At 40.6% G+C, this 15,659-nt stretch overlaps 2 protein-coding genes across 6 annotated transcripts in view; one reads left to right on the top strand and one right to left on the bottom strand.

Moving 5' to 3' along the window:
• The first annotated feature begins 456 nt into the window (after positions 1–456).
• RPS6 (ribosomal protein S6) lies at positions 457–5,279 on the top strand. Its single transcript, XM_050329226.1, has 6 exons — positions 457–568; positions 1,397–1,528; positions 2,404–2,614; positions 2,943–3,089; positions 4,239–4,396; positions 5,143–5,279. Exons 1-6 carry the CDS (start codon positions 563–565, stop codon positions 5,236–5,238), a joined length of 750 nt encoding a protein of 249 aa, XP_050185183.1. The 5' UTR covers positions 457–562; the 3' UTR covers positions 5,239–5,279.
• A 2,354-nt stretch (positions 5,280–7,633) lies between these two features.
• The window catches only part of DENND4C (DENN domain containing 4C), a 64,502-nt gene continuing 56,476 nt past the window's right edge, over positions 7,634–15,659 (bottom strand). For all 5 annotated transcript variants that reach the window (XM_050329210.1, XM_050329211.1, XM_050329209.1 and 2 more), the window contains 4 exons: positions 15,188–15,305; positions 14,432–14,585; positions 13,281–13,345; positions 7,634–12,621 (listed from right to left, as the gene is read on the bottom strand). In XM_050329210.1, coding sequence (XP_050185167.1) covers positions 12,485–12,621; positions 13,281–13,345; positions 14,432–14,585; positions 15,188–15,305 — 474 coding nt within the window. In that variant the 3' untranslated portion in view covers positions 7,634–12,484. The remainder of the gene's footprint in view (positions 12,622–13,280; positions 13,346–14,431; positions 14,586–15,187; positions 15,306–15,659) is intronic.

The raw sequence follows: 15,659 nt of genomic DNA on the forward strand, positions 1-15,659 counted from the left end.
CTCTTCAAGTGCTCTGCCACCCTCAGTGGAAAGTTCTTCCTCATATTGCAGTGGAACTTCTTGTGTTTTAGTTTATGGCCATTACTCCATGTCCTGTCACTGGGCACCACTCTCTGTGAGATATTTATATGTACTGATGGGGTCCCCCTCTCAGTCTCCTCTAGTCTTAACTAAATACGCTCAGCTCCCGCAGCGTCTCCTCATGAGAGAGATACTCCAGGACCCCTGATCATCCCTGTGGCTAAGGAGCACTGCCTCGCTGCAGGAGAGGTATCACAGGAAACAGTTGCCCCCGGGCAGGTGCCGGGTTCCCGCCGCGCCACCCCGAACGGGGTGGCGCGGCGGGAACCCGGCACCTGCCCGGGGGCCAGGCCACGCCCCCTCATGCCACGCCCCCCCACCCAGGCCACGCCCCTCTCGCTGCCCAAGCCTCGCTCGCCATAGGGCAGCCCCGGTCACGCGGGCGTGCGGGCGGGCGACGCTCTCGCGAGAGCTGCGCGGTGTATGTGGGCAGTGCGGGCGGAAGTGCGGCCCTTTCCGGCGGCGCCGAGGCTCGAGCAGGATGAAGGTGAGGCGGTGCCGGGCCGGGCCGGTGCCCCGGTGCGAGGGGTGCCGGGCCCCTCCTCGCCGCAAATGGCCCCGCCGCAGCCCCCGGGGCTGCCGCCGCCGCCCGATGGCCCCCGGCGGCGGGGATGGAGCGCTTTGGCGCGGCGGATGGGAGCGGATTGGCAGCGGGCGACATGGCGGCCGCGCTGGCCCCGCCGCCTCGGCCGGGGCTCTCCGGACGCCGGGCAGCGGAGCGCCGGGCTCGGGAGCGGCCGCTTCTCGCTCGGAAGGGCCTTGCGAGCGAGAGGCCCGTGCAGCCGGCAGCGGGGCCCGGCGGGGCGGCGCCGTGCGCTGTTCCCGGGCCCTGCTCGGACACAGTGCCGGGGTGCGCCCCCCCCAGCGCTGCGCTGCGCTGCGCTCCGCAGCAGCCCCAGGGCGTCACAGGGATCACCCACGGCAGGGGCCGCTCCCCTGAAGTGGCTGTGGTGGTTAGCGCGGCGTGTGCTACGAGGGGTTTCCAGGAGGAGGAGGGCACAGGTTTCTGCTGCCCTCACCTCGTTCTGCTCGCGATTGACTGAGCTCGTGATTGAGCTCCGGCTGCGATAGTCAGTTTTCTGTGCGACTGAACGAGTTGTGCCGCCCAGAGTGGCCGGACGCTGACCTCCCTGGCTCGGCACCCCGAGTGCCGCGGTGGTGGGCTGTGCCTGGTGAGCGTTCGTGGAAGCGGGTGGGGAATTTCAGCTCTCGAATGCCGAGATCAAACCAGCAGGTAAATACTGATCTTTTGTTAAGGTGCCTCAGAATTTTCAACCGTATCTGTCCTTTTCTCTTACCTTTTTCTTCTTGTTAGCTCAACATCTCTTTCCCAGCCACTGGCTGCCAGAAGCTCATTGAAGTGGATGATGAGCGCAAGCTGAGAACATTCTATGAGAAACGGATGGCCACGGAGGTCCTGGCTGATTCCCTTGGTGAGGAGTGGAAGGTAAGTAACCTAGAAGGGCGTGTCAGAGTTGTATTTGAGGAGCTTATATTACAGAATTTGTCAGAAACGCAGAAGTCGCGATATAGTGGTTGTATGTCGTATGTTTGGCAGTTATCTTGGAAGTTTCTCTGGCTGTGTATGTACAGAATTAAGTGATTAGTCTAGCCTGTTCTGGCACTTTGATTTATCAGAGTGGAATTTTTTCATTCTTCTTTAGAGCCTTGTGTTTGGGGTTTCTTGCTGTGTTTTGCAGTAGTTTCTTCTTCATGTGAGTGCTCTCATGGTATTCAGGACAAATCTGCAGTGTGAAACTGCTGATCCTTTCTTTAGTGAACAAGCTGGAAATGGACTTTGTCGTGTTTAAACTGCTGCTAACACATGGAAAAAAGCACGCTGGGCCTGGTGGATGGGTTTGGAATACTTCAGTGTTAATACAGACAGTGCACCTGGATTTAAAGAAGTTGATATTTTGTGCTGCCACCTTTGCAAGGGAGGCAATAAAAGCTTTACTTTTTACCTTTATCTCCCTACTCCAGACACTCTTGCAGTTTTCCAGTTTATGATAACAAGCCTTAGTTAGGTTTAGATTAAAGAAAAGCTAGATAATAATGGACAAGATTTTGTGTGGTGTAACTTGAACAAAACTTTAGGAATCGCTAAATATAAGTTATGGTATGCAGAAGTATTTTTTACGTCTTCCAGTAAAATTCCTGAACCATTACAAAGGTGTTGGTTAAAGCAGTTGTTTCCAGTGGCAGTGACTTGTGCTGAATCAGGGACACAGTGTTTAGAGCATCCACTGCGTTGTGACGCCTGCTGCTTTTTGAGGTAATAGAGACAAGGGCAACTAAGAAGCGTGTTTCTGTTTTTTGTAGGGATATGTTGTCCGGATCAGCGGTGGCAATGACAAGCAAGGCTTCCCCATGAAGCAGGGTGTCCTGACTCATGGACGTGTCCGCCTTTTGCTCAGCAAGGGCCATTCCTGCTACCGCCCCAGAAGGACTGGAGAGAGGAAGCGCAAATCTGTTCGTGGCTGCATCGTTGATGCCAACCTGAGTGTTCTGAACTTGGTCATAGTGAAAAAGGGTAAGAGTCTGCATGAAACAAGTAGAAGTAGGCTGGCAAGTTATGTGAAACGCAAATGCAGTCCCATCTTTGTCTTTCTGTGAATGTGTCTTCGGATTCTCTCTGCACATTGCATTCTGGTCACTGAAAGACTTTTTATTGCTGCCAGCAATCTGATCATGTTAAACCAGCCAAGGGTAGCTGGGGTGGTGCTATTGGCAGGCAAACCCTAAGAATTATATAGTATTATCTTGAATTTTTATGTATTTTAAACTTAGGGTTTTGCTGCTGAAGCTGGTGTTCAGTAGACGTAGTAGTAATTGGCATGTTTAAACTTGCATTTTCCAAGGTGAAAAGGACATTCCTGGGCTGACGGACACAACTGTGCCCCGTCGCCTTGGTCCCAAGAGGGCGAGCAGGATCCGCAAGCTGTTCAACCTGTCTAAGGAGGATGATGTTCGCCAGTATGTTGTGAGGAAGCCTCTGAACAAAGAGGGTAAGAATTCCAGTTTTTCAGTTCTTTGGTTTCTTGTAATCACTGGCAACAAGGTGTCCAGCCTACTGCAGTGAATGAAGCACAACTAATAGCAGATCCACGTGGTCACACTCACTGTATTTAAGCTTTGTCTGCCACAGTTTGTGGAAAAGAAGTTTCTTGGTTGCCTCATTTCTTTCACCCCTCTTCCCCTTTTGTTTGATTTTTTAAATTTTTCACAGTTTGTTTTCAAATGTTTGATAGAATCTAGACTAACATTCTAAGAATAACCCAACAGTAGTTGTTACAAAAACAAGATTAAATATAAGGTGAAATGTTGTTGGAACATTTTTATGTTGCAGGAGGGGAAAAAAGCCATTTATAGAGTAGATGGTAAGATTTTGCCCCATTATTTATGGCAATCTCTGAAATAAGCTTTTATTGGAAGGGCACTGCTTTGCTTACTGTCTGTCTCTTGCGGTGTAAGATACTAATTTTGGGTTCTCTTGCATTTGATCAGGGAAAAGAAGTAGTGCAGATTTTTAGCAGAAAGGACACAATAAAACGCAAGCCACTGAAAGGTTTTGGGGAAAAGACTGCATCGTAGGAACTATTTTGTCCATTTTAAGAATGTGATCCTGGTAGATGTCAGACTGTTGCTTGTGACTGCAGAAGTCAGTCAGCACTGAGAAGTGAAATTTTATAGATTTCTGTGATGGTGTTGGTTTTTTTTGCTCAGTGTGGACCTTGTAGATCTGTTTTTGGGGGGGATAAACCATGTTAAACCTGTATTAAATTGTAGATTGCTTTTTAACACTGAAAACTGTTCTGAAAGTTAGATAATGAATATCCTTACTCTTAAAACTTTGAAGTCTAGGAGGAGTTACTATAGACAGACCTGCTGAGAAAGTAGGAATTAACACTTGATTGTTGATAACAAAATCACAAGCATTAGGACTATGTATTGCTAATGTTGCATCTTATACTAATTGATCATTTTTCCTTTAAAATTTGTCAAGATGTTGCACTCCATATAAGTCGCTATAATATGTAGTGCACTAAACTATGCTATCATAATAGTAAGTAGAACTTATTCTAAAGTTGGCTAGAAGAGGCCTGTGGCCTTTTTGGAAGATAGTCTGCCACTTCTGATTTGTAATACTTCCGTAGGCAAGAAGCCCAGAACCAAGGCTCCTAAGATCCAGCGGCTGGTGACTCCTCGAGTGCTGCAGCACAAGCGCAGACGCATTGCTCTGAAGAAGCAGCGCACTCAGAAGAACAAGGAGGAGGCAGCAGAATATGCAAAGCTCTTGGCCAAGAGAATGAAGGTGCGTTTGCAATTTTAATTGCCCCAGAATCTAGGGATTTTGCAAACTTGGCTGTATGCTTATAGCTGCTCTGTACCTAGTTCATTTTGAATGAGTGCCTAAACATGAATATAAACACAGCTGGTCAGCGGGGGGGGAGGTGTTGAATATTTGTCTGTTTCTGCCAGTCCTAGTGCAGTAGAACCTAAGCAGGCCCATTAGTTTGAGAGCTTACTTTGAAGAAAACAAATAGCTACAGCCTGTGAAAATAACTTCTTCAGTAGGAATTTTAGTTCAATGTATCCTGGTTTAATTCATGCTCAAGCATTTGAGTGGTTGTGCGGAGCCAGTGAGATTTAGCAGTTGATCTCAATAGAAGATAACTTGGCAAGAAGGTACTTGTTTGGATGAGTTTTCTCTTGCTCCTAAAACTGCAGTGCTGCTTCAGTGGTACTGCTGTAATACTTGGCACAATAGTTCCTGAGTTCTATAACTTCCAGATGGAAATGAGAATAGATCCACCTCTCCTGTGTTGTGACCTCTGCATTATTTTCTTTACTATTATTTTGGATGCATACTCTTTAAAGACATCAGTCTGTACCGGTTTGGATACTTGCAGAATTTTTCTGTGAAGAAGGAAACCATTTTGCTGTATTGACTTACAGAATCCATTCCTCCAACCTGTATTTTCCCTAGTTTGTTTGTTTGTAGATATTTTAAAGTGCTCGATTATGCATAACATTTCTGTACTCTCTTCATGCTTTCAGGAAGCTAAGGAGAAACGCCAAGAGCAGATTGCAAAGAGACGCCGGCTTTCTTCATTGAGAGCTTCTACATCTAAGTCTGAATCAAGTCAGAAGTAAAGATGTACATGATATTAAAAATAAACCCTTTTTGTCGTTAACTTTCAGTGTGACACTTTCTTGTGTATGCTGTTAACCAGCCATCTCTTAAATAGTAGTTCAGACTAACTGCATCGCACAGACCAAACTGGACCCGGACCATAGTCTTGATTCAGTTCTCTTTGAGAACTTGGGTGTCTTCATAATCAACCTGTGCATGCATGTGGATGTCACTTCAAGCGGGATTTACCTGCAGGGACAAAGTCATGCATGATGGTTTGGCATTTCTGTGGGCAGAACTCCACTCACATAGTACTTATTTCAGTGGTTGGTTTGTGGGTGTTTTGTGTGTGGTTTTTTAATCCAAAGCACAGGATAGTGCTTACATATGAGAAGACTGCTTTTGATACTGAGTAAGATGGGTAAAACTTAAAGCCTCCAGCTGATTCTTGGCAGAGCGAAGTGCAGTTCTGAGACTTCTGTAACAGGCTCCCCACAGAAATGGTCACAGCCCCAAACCTGCCAGAATTGAAGGCGTGTCTGGATAATGCTTAATCAAATGGTTTAGTGTTAGGTAAACCTGCAAAGAGCAGGAAGATAGTCTTGATCATTACGGGTACCTGCTGACTCAAGGTTGTCTAGAATTTTGTAGGTATTGTACCATTCTGCTTTTGAAATTGATACCAAGCATGAGTAAGCCAGCAGCTGAAAGGAAATCTAGAAATTTCACTCAAGGACTAAAAACTTCACAGTAGTCTTAATGTATTCAGATAGTATTGGGAAATGGGAACTTGGCTCTAACCTAAAAATACATGTTAAGTGAGGTTAGCCTAGACGCAGAGGACCTAGATGTGTCACCAGCACTGAGGGGAAAGATCGCCACCTGCTGGCAGTGCTTAGTCTGACTCAGCCAGGACACTTGGCTTGCTTTGCTGTGAGGTGAGGCTGGTGTCCACCAGGAACGCGAGGCCTTTCCTTGCTCAGCTGCTCTCCAGCCAGGCTGCTCCCAGCTTGCACTGGTGCATGAGGTTACTCCTACAAAAAGGCAGGACCTTTATGGTTACTTGCAGACCCCATCAGTTCTCCAGCTTGACAAGTTAGCGACCCTTCTTCATTCCTCTTGTAGAAAGCTGAAATTCGTTTCTACAGAGGCGGGGAGAACTACCACTGATGAGTACTCAACAGTACCTCTGAACACATGAAGGATCAGAGCTTCCTTAAGCCAGCACCTTCTGCTATTGCCCTCTACCATCCCATTCCCTCAGATCTCCCACCTGATTCTGGTGGCAGTTCCCTCCTCTACAGCTTCAAATCCAAACTGCTTGTGCTTCTCTGGGGATTCCTCAAATGCAAGCTTTTGTTCCGGTGTTAACATCATGCCCCCTTCAGCCTCCTCCCTCAGTATGCCACATGAAGGGTAACAAATTCAAAGATGGTGTAACATTCTTAGCAGTGAGGAAAGCAGTCAGAGGAAAACATAGAAAGTCAGCAGGATATTGACAAGATTACTGAAGTTGAAAAGACTTAACTTCTTCAGCTATCTAAAAACAGGCCTGGAACTATGAGTTTACTATGAGCCTTCTTGACATGTACCAGTCTGTTCTATGCGTATCAGCCTCTTCAGAGAGAAAAGCCTTTGGAGTCTGGTATTCTTATTTTTACTGTCAGAATAATGAAGTGTCTGCCATACATGAAAGTTTGAAAGTTTGAAAGTTTGAAAGTTTGAAAGGTACTCACTGTGAAGGTGAAGGCCTGAAGCACTTGTAACTTGCAATTCCACCGCTTAAAATTTCATCACAGCCTCACTCCTATTACCACCCCTGCCCAATTTAAAAACAAATATCCTGGAAACTGCATGTAAATGTGCAAGTATGAGGCAGGAGGTCCACTGTTGTAAGCCGGGATGCATCAACTGAAAGCACCACTCTGTGCCCCATTATGAAGCCATTGAGAAAACAGAACTCCTGGGAAGTTCAATCAGCAACCTGTTCCTACCCCTTGATTAACAATTCTTCTCCTGGTCAGCAGAGAGCAGCAGCTCTGCTGTTGGGATGCCAGGGGCTGTAACTTCCCTATAAACAAGATATTCATGGATTCTGTCTCCCTGAACCTGTTTGTAAACTCTTCCTACCTCTGCTAATTCCTATTGCTTGCTTAAGCTGCCACCAAGCCATCCATTAGCATGAAACAAATCTCCACAAATGAATCCCATCTCTGATCTCCCTCTCCCCCTGCCCCTGTGCTGTCCCACCATTCAGCAGTCACCGAGGTACTGTGAAACAATGACTCAAGAAGGCAGTCAAAAGTCTTTCCTTTTTTCCAGCTATAGGCTGAATTTGCATTTAAGATCAAATTCTATCAGGCATGTAAGTTCCAATAGCAAAAAAGCTTAACAACTGGAATTTTTTCTGTAGGATCATACGTATTTTATTTTGGGAAATACATTAAAAATTGTTTCTTAGGTTAGAATATACAGAATTCAGAATATGCAGTGCCCTTTTAAAGTCAATTTTTTTTGTCAAATGTACAGAAAACACTACAGAGAAACACTTGTTAATTAAAGCACAGTAAATGAATGCCATTTTTCAACAGTTCAAAACAGTCTCTAAACCAGTGCAAATTTTATAGCATTAAACTTCCCAGCTCACTTAATAAATTCATAATTTATTCACACAACATCATTTCATCCTCACTACAATGCAGTCTAAGCTCCTAAAAGGAGTTTAATGTGCTTCTAAAAAACCAGCAAACAATCCCTTTTATTTGCACCCTTGGTTGATGCAGACTGAAAGAACAAACAAAAACGCCATCCGTTTCTCTCGTCGTATGCATCATAATATACAGCACAGGAGAGCAGAGAACTAGTGTCCAATCATTTAGTTTCAACACTTAAAAGGGTCTTCGTTTCTTAAAAACATATTGAAAACCTGATATACAGAACGCATTTTAAAGGTTTTTATTAGTTGAAAGAAAAAAACCCCACCTTTGTTGAAAATGTATAATTATGTGAATAAGATGACCTGCTTACCGTTTAATGAAATAAAAGTTATCTGCATTGAAATAATTGTTGAATTAAAAGTTTTAAAAAGAGAAAACTACTGAGTGGATTCTTGAATTACATACATTTTAACAACCTGTTTTAAAAATATAATTTCTATGATCTAATTTAATATACATTTTGAAAATATCCCCTGTGTTGCAGTTATTCAAGGAAAGCAGTAAACTCAATGAAAGGTATATTCTTCTAGCTGCAGCAATACAAAAAGCCATTAATTCACAGTTAAAATGGAATAAAATTACTCATTCACAAGTGCAATGTAGCTTGAGCTTAACTAATGTGAAATTCTGGCAGGAACAAGACTAAGTTACTTGCAAAACAAATGAATTTAGTTTGAAGCACATATACTAAATAAAATAACTTCCATTATAATTGTACTTACTGTCTTGCTTTATATAAACAGGGTATGACTATAGGTAACATACAGATGCTTCCAGTAGCATGTAAAATCTGTAACCATCTACTGCGCCAATCCTGCAGCCACGTCAGTCTCCTGATGACACCTAAGGGGGTTTCTATGTTTTTAGGTTTTAGTGATGCACCAGAATATAATTCATAAAGAAAAACTTAGTAACTTAGGAATCCCGATTTTAAACACTGAAGACCTCACTTGTTGTTTTAATTCTACAAAAATTAGCTATTTTCATATGAGCACACAAGCTACATATGTAACTGTTTTATAGCTGGGTGAAAGATGCAAGAGGGTATGTTCTCAGCCTATCTGACTGCCGCTCAACATCCTCAGAGCAACAATTCAAGGAAGCTTCTCTTTGATACTTGTTATTCCAATACAACCTTCCTAAGTTCCTGGGTAGACCTGAAATTCATTGTTTGCGTCCACATATGTAACCAGATAATTTATATCCTCACTTTCTGCGCACATTGTAAGTTTGAAGTTAATGGTTATTTGAAACGTTTTCTTCAGGTTACAAGTGAGAATTACAAAATACACACAGAAGAGCCATCTCCTCCTGAACACTGGCTGTCTAGCTACTAGAAAGAGTAGTTTTGCAAGTGAGCAAAATGCTACTTTTTTGCTTACACTGAGTGGAAAACAGAACTAAAAATCAAGCTTTTCCACACTCCTCCTTCACGACATTTTGCTCAGATCAGTCATGTATTATGGACTGAGACAAATCTGGATTCCTAAGAGTGAGGTGCCAAACAAATTAGAAGTACTTGTAGGTAACTAAGTCATTCCCATAAAGCCCAAGAAGTTCATGCTGTCAACTAACTTGCAGAGAAATGTGCCTTTAGTGCCCAAATGTCAGAAAAACAAAAGTGTTTGCAATGCACTCACAAAAAACTTTTGAAACTTTTCCCTGCTTAATTTTGGCCAGATTTTCAACTATATAAATATTGAGCCATGCCAAGCTATTTTATTCCATGCCCTTTTCTTATGCACACTCAACAGTTCCTTCACTATTCAAATTAGGGAAGCATACATCTCAGAAAGTTTGTGTAGGAAAACCTGCAGTCTCTGCCTATTTGCAGGAGGAGACCTAAAAGTCCAAGGGAAACCAGCAAGTGCCATTATGCATTTAAAATGTGAGAACTCAATTAGGAAAAAACTAGTCAGTTCTTAAATTCTTTAAAATTTTTGTGAGCTCTTACTTTTTTTTCTCTGTTAAAAGCATCTTCTGAGATGGAACTCAATAAACAAATCACTTTCAGAGATCTCCCTTTTCATTTGAGCTATGGATTACATTCAAGAACCAACTGATTAATTAGTTATTAAATACTAAGCATTAAAAACTCCCTATTAAAAGGAGTAAGCCCTTACTTTTTTCATTCTATACTAGAGAATCAATTTCAATATGCAGATTCAAGATTTCAAGTAATTACATGCAGGACTTCTACCACTCTGAAATCCACATGCATACAACAGGAATAAAAGTAAATTTGTAGTGTACAAAAATGCCAATATGCAGGAGCAAATCAAAGCAAGTTCAGTCCTCTTCCCCTCAGGCTTTAGTTTCGTTGGGGTTTTTTTTGTTTCTTTGTTTAGTGTAGATAGCTGGGAAAAATAATATTTAGCACTAGATGTTATGACACAATCAGCTTTGCTGTCTTTACAACACTACTACCTGATTAATCTGTATTTTCAGCAAGAGATGAGGAAGTTGTTTTGAAATGAAGGTGATGTGTTTACAGAATTTAGTTCATAGTAATATTATTTACTAGGTTTTAAAACTATTTGGATGTCACCAATTATCTAAAACAGGACTCACTAGACAGATTTTCCTTGTAATTTTACGAGCTGGAATAATTTAAGGGTAACAACAATTTGATTCCTTGCACATTGCATATCACATGGTTTGTCCATTTAATGCTAAAAAATTGTCTTTGTGTCTGTTGAAGATTAAATGTACAGAGTTATACAGGAAAATGTGCTGGTTTGACTCATAGAAGTATTCAGCTGTTTGGATGAATGCTTTAGACAGACTTTTACTTTAATGGACGGAACCATGCAAGTCAACTATGAAACAGAAGAGAGGAAAAGATTAAGAATCAAGGCCTACTCTTCCTTTGTGATGTAGGTCAGATATCAGCAAGCAACTATGCATAAACACAAAGAATAATAAAAAAAAGGTCAGTTTGTGCTTTCTCACTTTTAATTGTTGAGAAAACACAACAGTTTCATCAGGAGAGACTCTGTCCAGATAATATCCCCATATAAACTTAGGATCAGCACTTAAAATACAAGGCATCAGTCTATGATGCAAATGTATTTTGTCACAGGTAGTGCAAATCCTTTATCTCATGAAAAAACAAAAGTTGGTTTTACTTTTTCATATAAAAGCTGTTCCAGACAGATCTTCATCCCTCATCATTTTCAAGAATGAAAAACTTTAACAGAGTAGTATAAAGTAAATACATTCATACTCAGATAAAATTAATATTTTAGCTATGCTCTTTTTATATGCTACAAATCTTCTCTTTTTTTTCCTCTAGGAATTATTCCATCATAAAAACCACACCACTAAATTTCAGCAATAACCTGGAATAAATCTCATCATATTCTTCAAGTAACAGAAACGTTTAAACTGTTGACCAATATCCAGGCTCTCCTTGCCAAGACCGCATCTACTGTAGTCAGTTAAATATGTGAAGTGAGGAAGTGTTTTACCTACTAGAAGCAACCCAAAAGATGAATCCATCTTTTCAGATCATACACATAAGCACTTCATTTCTGCTAATATACACCTTGAAGACCACACTTATAAATACATTATAATTGAAATATTGAATTTAGGCTATCAGTGCAAAATAATTAACCCACAGGCTGGCATGAAACCTAGGGGAGATAAAACCTAGGGGTGATAAAGAATTCAAGGAAGACACTTTTTAAGCACACACACATAGTAAAAGCATAATTTTTTTCAGACAGTATCTGTTGCAACCCTTGTATGTATCCTAATGCCACTTAAGTTTCTTATTTAATTCTTTAGAAAAGAAATACATTTCTGAGCTGCTTAGAGTAGAAGCCTACCCTCTTGGAGAAAGAGGCCAGTATATTTCCAGGATCTTATATTATGTCATATAGAGAATAAGGGAAGTTGAGTCTAAGTTTCTGGGTTTTTTCACAACTACAGATATACATTATGAAAAGGTCAGCCAAAGATAATTTAAAATACTGAATTGGGACAACTGTCAGGAGAGGAGTGACTACTTTAGGTACTGTGATCTGACTAAAGCAGCTGCATTGCAGCTTCCAATCCAAGGTTTCAAATATTTACATTCACACATTTATTCACACTTACAAAAAGATCCCTCTTTACATAAAGGCCATTTTAAAGAAGCAGTAAAAAATCTAAGTATTCTGTGGCAAGAAAGGTGTTTCGTTAAAATACACATATATCAGTGGCCCTTAAGAAAGCCACTGACCATAGGCTGCTGTTTAATCATAACCTTTTTGAACAACTTGATACTGTGTGGGAAAAATTTGAGTAAATATAAAGGGGCAAAAAGATCAACCACTGAAAAAAATCACCCTATTAATAATGTTTTAAAACATTCTGATGTACTTTGCAATGTGTCTCATGAGATGAAAGACAAAAATATACGATGCAGCTCAATTAAATTTCTTTGACAAATTGCCCAATTACCACCGTTTGGGATTCGAAGTGTATCTATCACCGCTTTTCTGGGGTTTTTTTCCATTTCTGCTTTTGTATTTCTGAAGTTTAGTGCATGTCTTCCTCATTTTTATATAAAAGGTGCTCCAAAGCACTTCCTGCAACACTCAACCCTGCTGCTTGGTGGAGCATCTATTTTCTGCATCTTTTCAAGAACTTCCTTTGGTAGTTTTTTAAGTGCAAGTCTGTATTCACTGTCAAAGACCTCTGAAATAGAGAAAGCATAGCTGAGGTTATTCAAGAAACACTGTACAGTGCACACTACTGTTCTTATAAAATGCTTTTGGTCATCTATATAGTAACAAAATTATCTTCACTAACTAGCTGCTGAGTTTTTTTTCAAAATGCACCTTCTCACAGAACCTGAAAAGCATCTTCGTAAGACATACGACATCACAACACATCACAGTGGATGCCCATTAGTTCTATAACAGTTCAGTTTGCCTGTATTTCCCCTATCATATTCCATAAGGGAGTCACTGTGCTTACATAGTACCAAATAGAAGACAGGGTAGAGCAGATCAGCAGGGGCTGGGAAATCAGGTCAGAGAGGGGTCAGAGAAAGATGGACAAGACTGAAAACAAGCTTTCATACATGAGGAATTAAAACTTCAAGCTAATACTCTTTGTTTAAAATAACTGATTACTGGTTTCAAACAAAGTCAAAATTAATGGCCCTATCTGAATTACATTTACATAAAAGCAACTCTTACTTGAAAACTGGCAGCCAAGTACTCTTTATTAAAACACAATCGAAACTTAGAAACTTATGGATGAAAATTCAGTTTTATACCCTAGTTCTCGTGGAAAATATCAATACACGCCATAATACAGGCACTGTGCATTTCAGAGTATTTTTTACTTACCAATGTCAATGTTTTCTCTCCCAAGAGACACAAGAGACAGGAAAAGAATTTCCCTGTAAAAACTCCTAGGGGAATATTTTGAAGGCTGAGTTAATGAAAGCACCAACTATCCTAAGTCTACAAAGTCATTACTGAAGATGCTAATCTTCCATCATGTAGTTTCTGCAACTGTTCTGTTTAAAAAGTGAACGATCTACATGACTACCAGCTTTAGGGTTTTTAACTTCTGTGTACTTTTACTTAATGCAGAAAGCTGTATTATTGCCAAATCCTAGCAGTTACATTTTTCATGAAAAATTCCTCTGCCCAACGTGCCATAAAAATATCAAACAAGAAAAATGAACTTAATCACCACTTATTTAACAACTATTAACACTTATTTAACAACTCGTTCCTGCCTGAGGGTGAAGCACTAGGTGTGGGTTTATTTCAGATCAGCCATATTTTGGGTTTTTTTAGTTTCAAAATATCATGATCCATCTCAGAATTAGGTACCAATGAATAATCAGATATTAATTTTTTCCCTTGTGGAAGTCATAAAGATGTTTCTCTAGGCAGATTAGTTTCTGCTTCTTTTTAGTAACTACAAAACACAAAAGTAGAGATGACTTAGTATGACAGACTTCAAACACTGTAATTTACTTTAGAGGCTCCTTTGTACAAAGCCCCTGAATTCCAGTGCAGGTGACAAAATGTACAAGGGTTATTTAAGCATCTCTGTTTGTGGATCATGCTGCATCTTCTTTTCACAGCCAATACTTCTGGTTGCTAGAATTTCAACAGATATAAATAGGGAGACACACTGCAACAGGATGCTGTACACTACACTTGCATTTATCAGTTTACTAGATCTGGAGTAACACTAAAATCTGCATAGTTAATATCTGCATTTTTCTTACTCATTCGTAAAATGCCCATTTTGATTTAAGAATCCCATTCACCCATTTGACCTGGATGAACTATGCACAGGGATACAGAACGCATCTGTTTGTAAACAGGTGCATAAACAAATAAAACCATGGTGTTTGGTGGACACAAATGAAACTGAATATTCCCCACAGGTTCTTATGAAATTATCATTATGAAATATATATGGTCTGATCTTGTTTAACTTTTAGTGGGGAGAAAGTAAGAAGAGATTATCCCTTTACCTCTGTCGTTTCAGATCTGGCTTAACTTTCTGCAGGAGGAGGTTGATAGGCTTAACAACATCATTGTGCTGAATACTTAGTTTGATGTTCTCTAACAAAGTGTTTGTTGCCTGCTGATCTTCTGCCAGTGTGGAGGGTCTCTTTTCAGAAGAATCTGGGAAGTGTCACCATATAGACTATTAAAGCAGTGATGATTTTTTTCTTACTTTAATAAGCAGAAGGTATTTCAAAAAGTTAAGATACATATAGAGAACCTGTACTCAATCTACAGACATTTGTTAAAATGGAAGGAATTAGTCTGCTTATCGTCTTCATGCAAAAATTACTTTATACAAAAGTGACAGGATACATCAAGTATCCAAGTGCAAGAACTCCCACATGACAGAGAAATACAAACCCAGCATCAGATGTTGCCCGTGATGGTTTGTTGGCTGACATGCCTGCATAGCTACAGCCCGATAACGCAGTGAAGCATTCAAATCAGGCGAAGCTTATTTAGCATCACATCTAGAGCAACTTCTCCCACCCTCTTTAAGCCTATGACATACAATGAACAGATTAAACTTTTTCACACAGAGCAGTAAGGTATTTTCACACCTAATTTGATACTCAGAATATGTCAAGTACCTAAGGGATTGCAGATGTTCCACATACTAAAAAAGCTTTCAAGCTGTATACACTTCAGGCACTACAAAACAACTGTTTCTTTCCACAGTCTCTGCTCCTTCTGTTTTCTGTAACATTTGTTTTACTTACTGAGATTTCTCCAAGATATATAGAGGGGCTCCCCTGGCTCCTGGTGGAGGTTGATATTGTCCCACAGTAGCTGGATGTATACTAGCCTGCTATCTTGAGCAAGAGACGTCAAAGGAAGCTAAAAAAAACAAGAGGAAATGGAAACCAAGTTTTGACAATATCAGTACAGTGTTACATTATTGAAAAAACCTACTCTTTTATTAATTTTGCAAATGAAGACTTATTTATCTTGAATCCAGCAAAAAGAAGATAATGTCTTCTAAGGTAAACTGCACTCAACCAGAGCAGTCACAAGTACTGAAACATTTAATTGTCATTTCTAGTTTATCCTAATGTATGAAGAGCATTTAGTTTTCTACAGACATCTGCAGAAACTATTTCTGATTATGTATCTGGAAATATTTTTAAGCACCAAACACCTTACTTGATTTTTACCACTTACCACTTACCATACCATACTGTAATATTTTCT

Source organism: Myiozetetes cayanensis, unplaced genomic scaffold (genome assembly GCF_022539395.1).
Source record: "Myiozetetes cayanensis isolate MyiCay16 unplaced genomic scaffold, myiCay2020 scf4, whole genome shotgun sequence".
NCBI classification, from domain to species: domain Eukaryota; kingdom Metazoa; phylum Chordata; class Aves; order Passeriformes; family Tyrannidae; genus Myiozetetes; species Myiozetetes cayanensis.

Bases quoted from the DNA above. Each gene is read 5' to 3' on its own strand.
- RPS6 (XM_050329226.1), top strand. The intron at 1,529-2,403 runs GTAAGTAACCTA...TGTTTTTTGTAG, and splicing joins CCCTTGGTGAGGAGTGGAAG to GGATATGTTGTCCGGATCAG. The intron at 4,397-5,142 runs GTGCGTTTGCAA...TCATGCTTTCAG, and splicing joins TCTTGGCCAAGAGAATGAAG to GAAGCTAAGGAGAAACGCCA.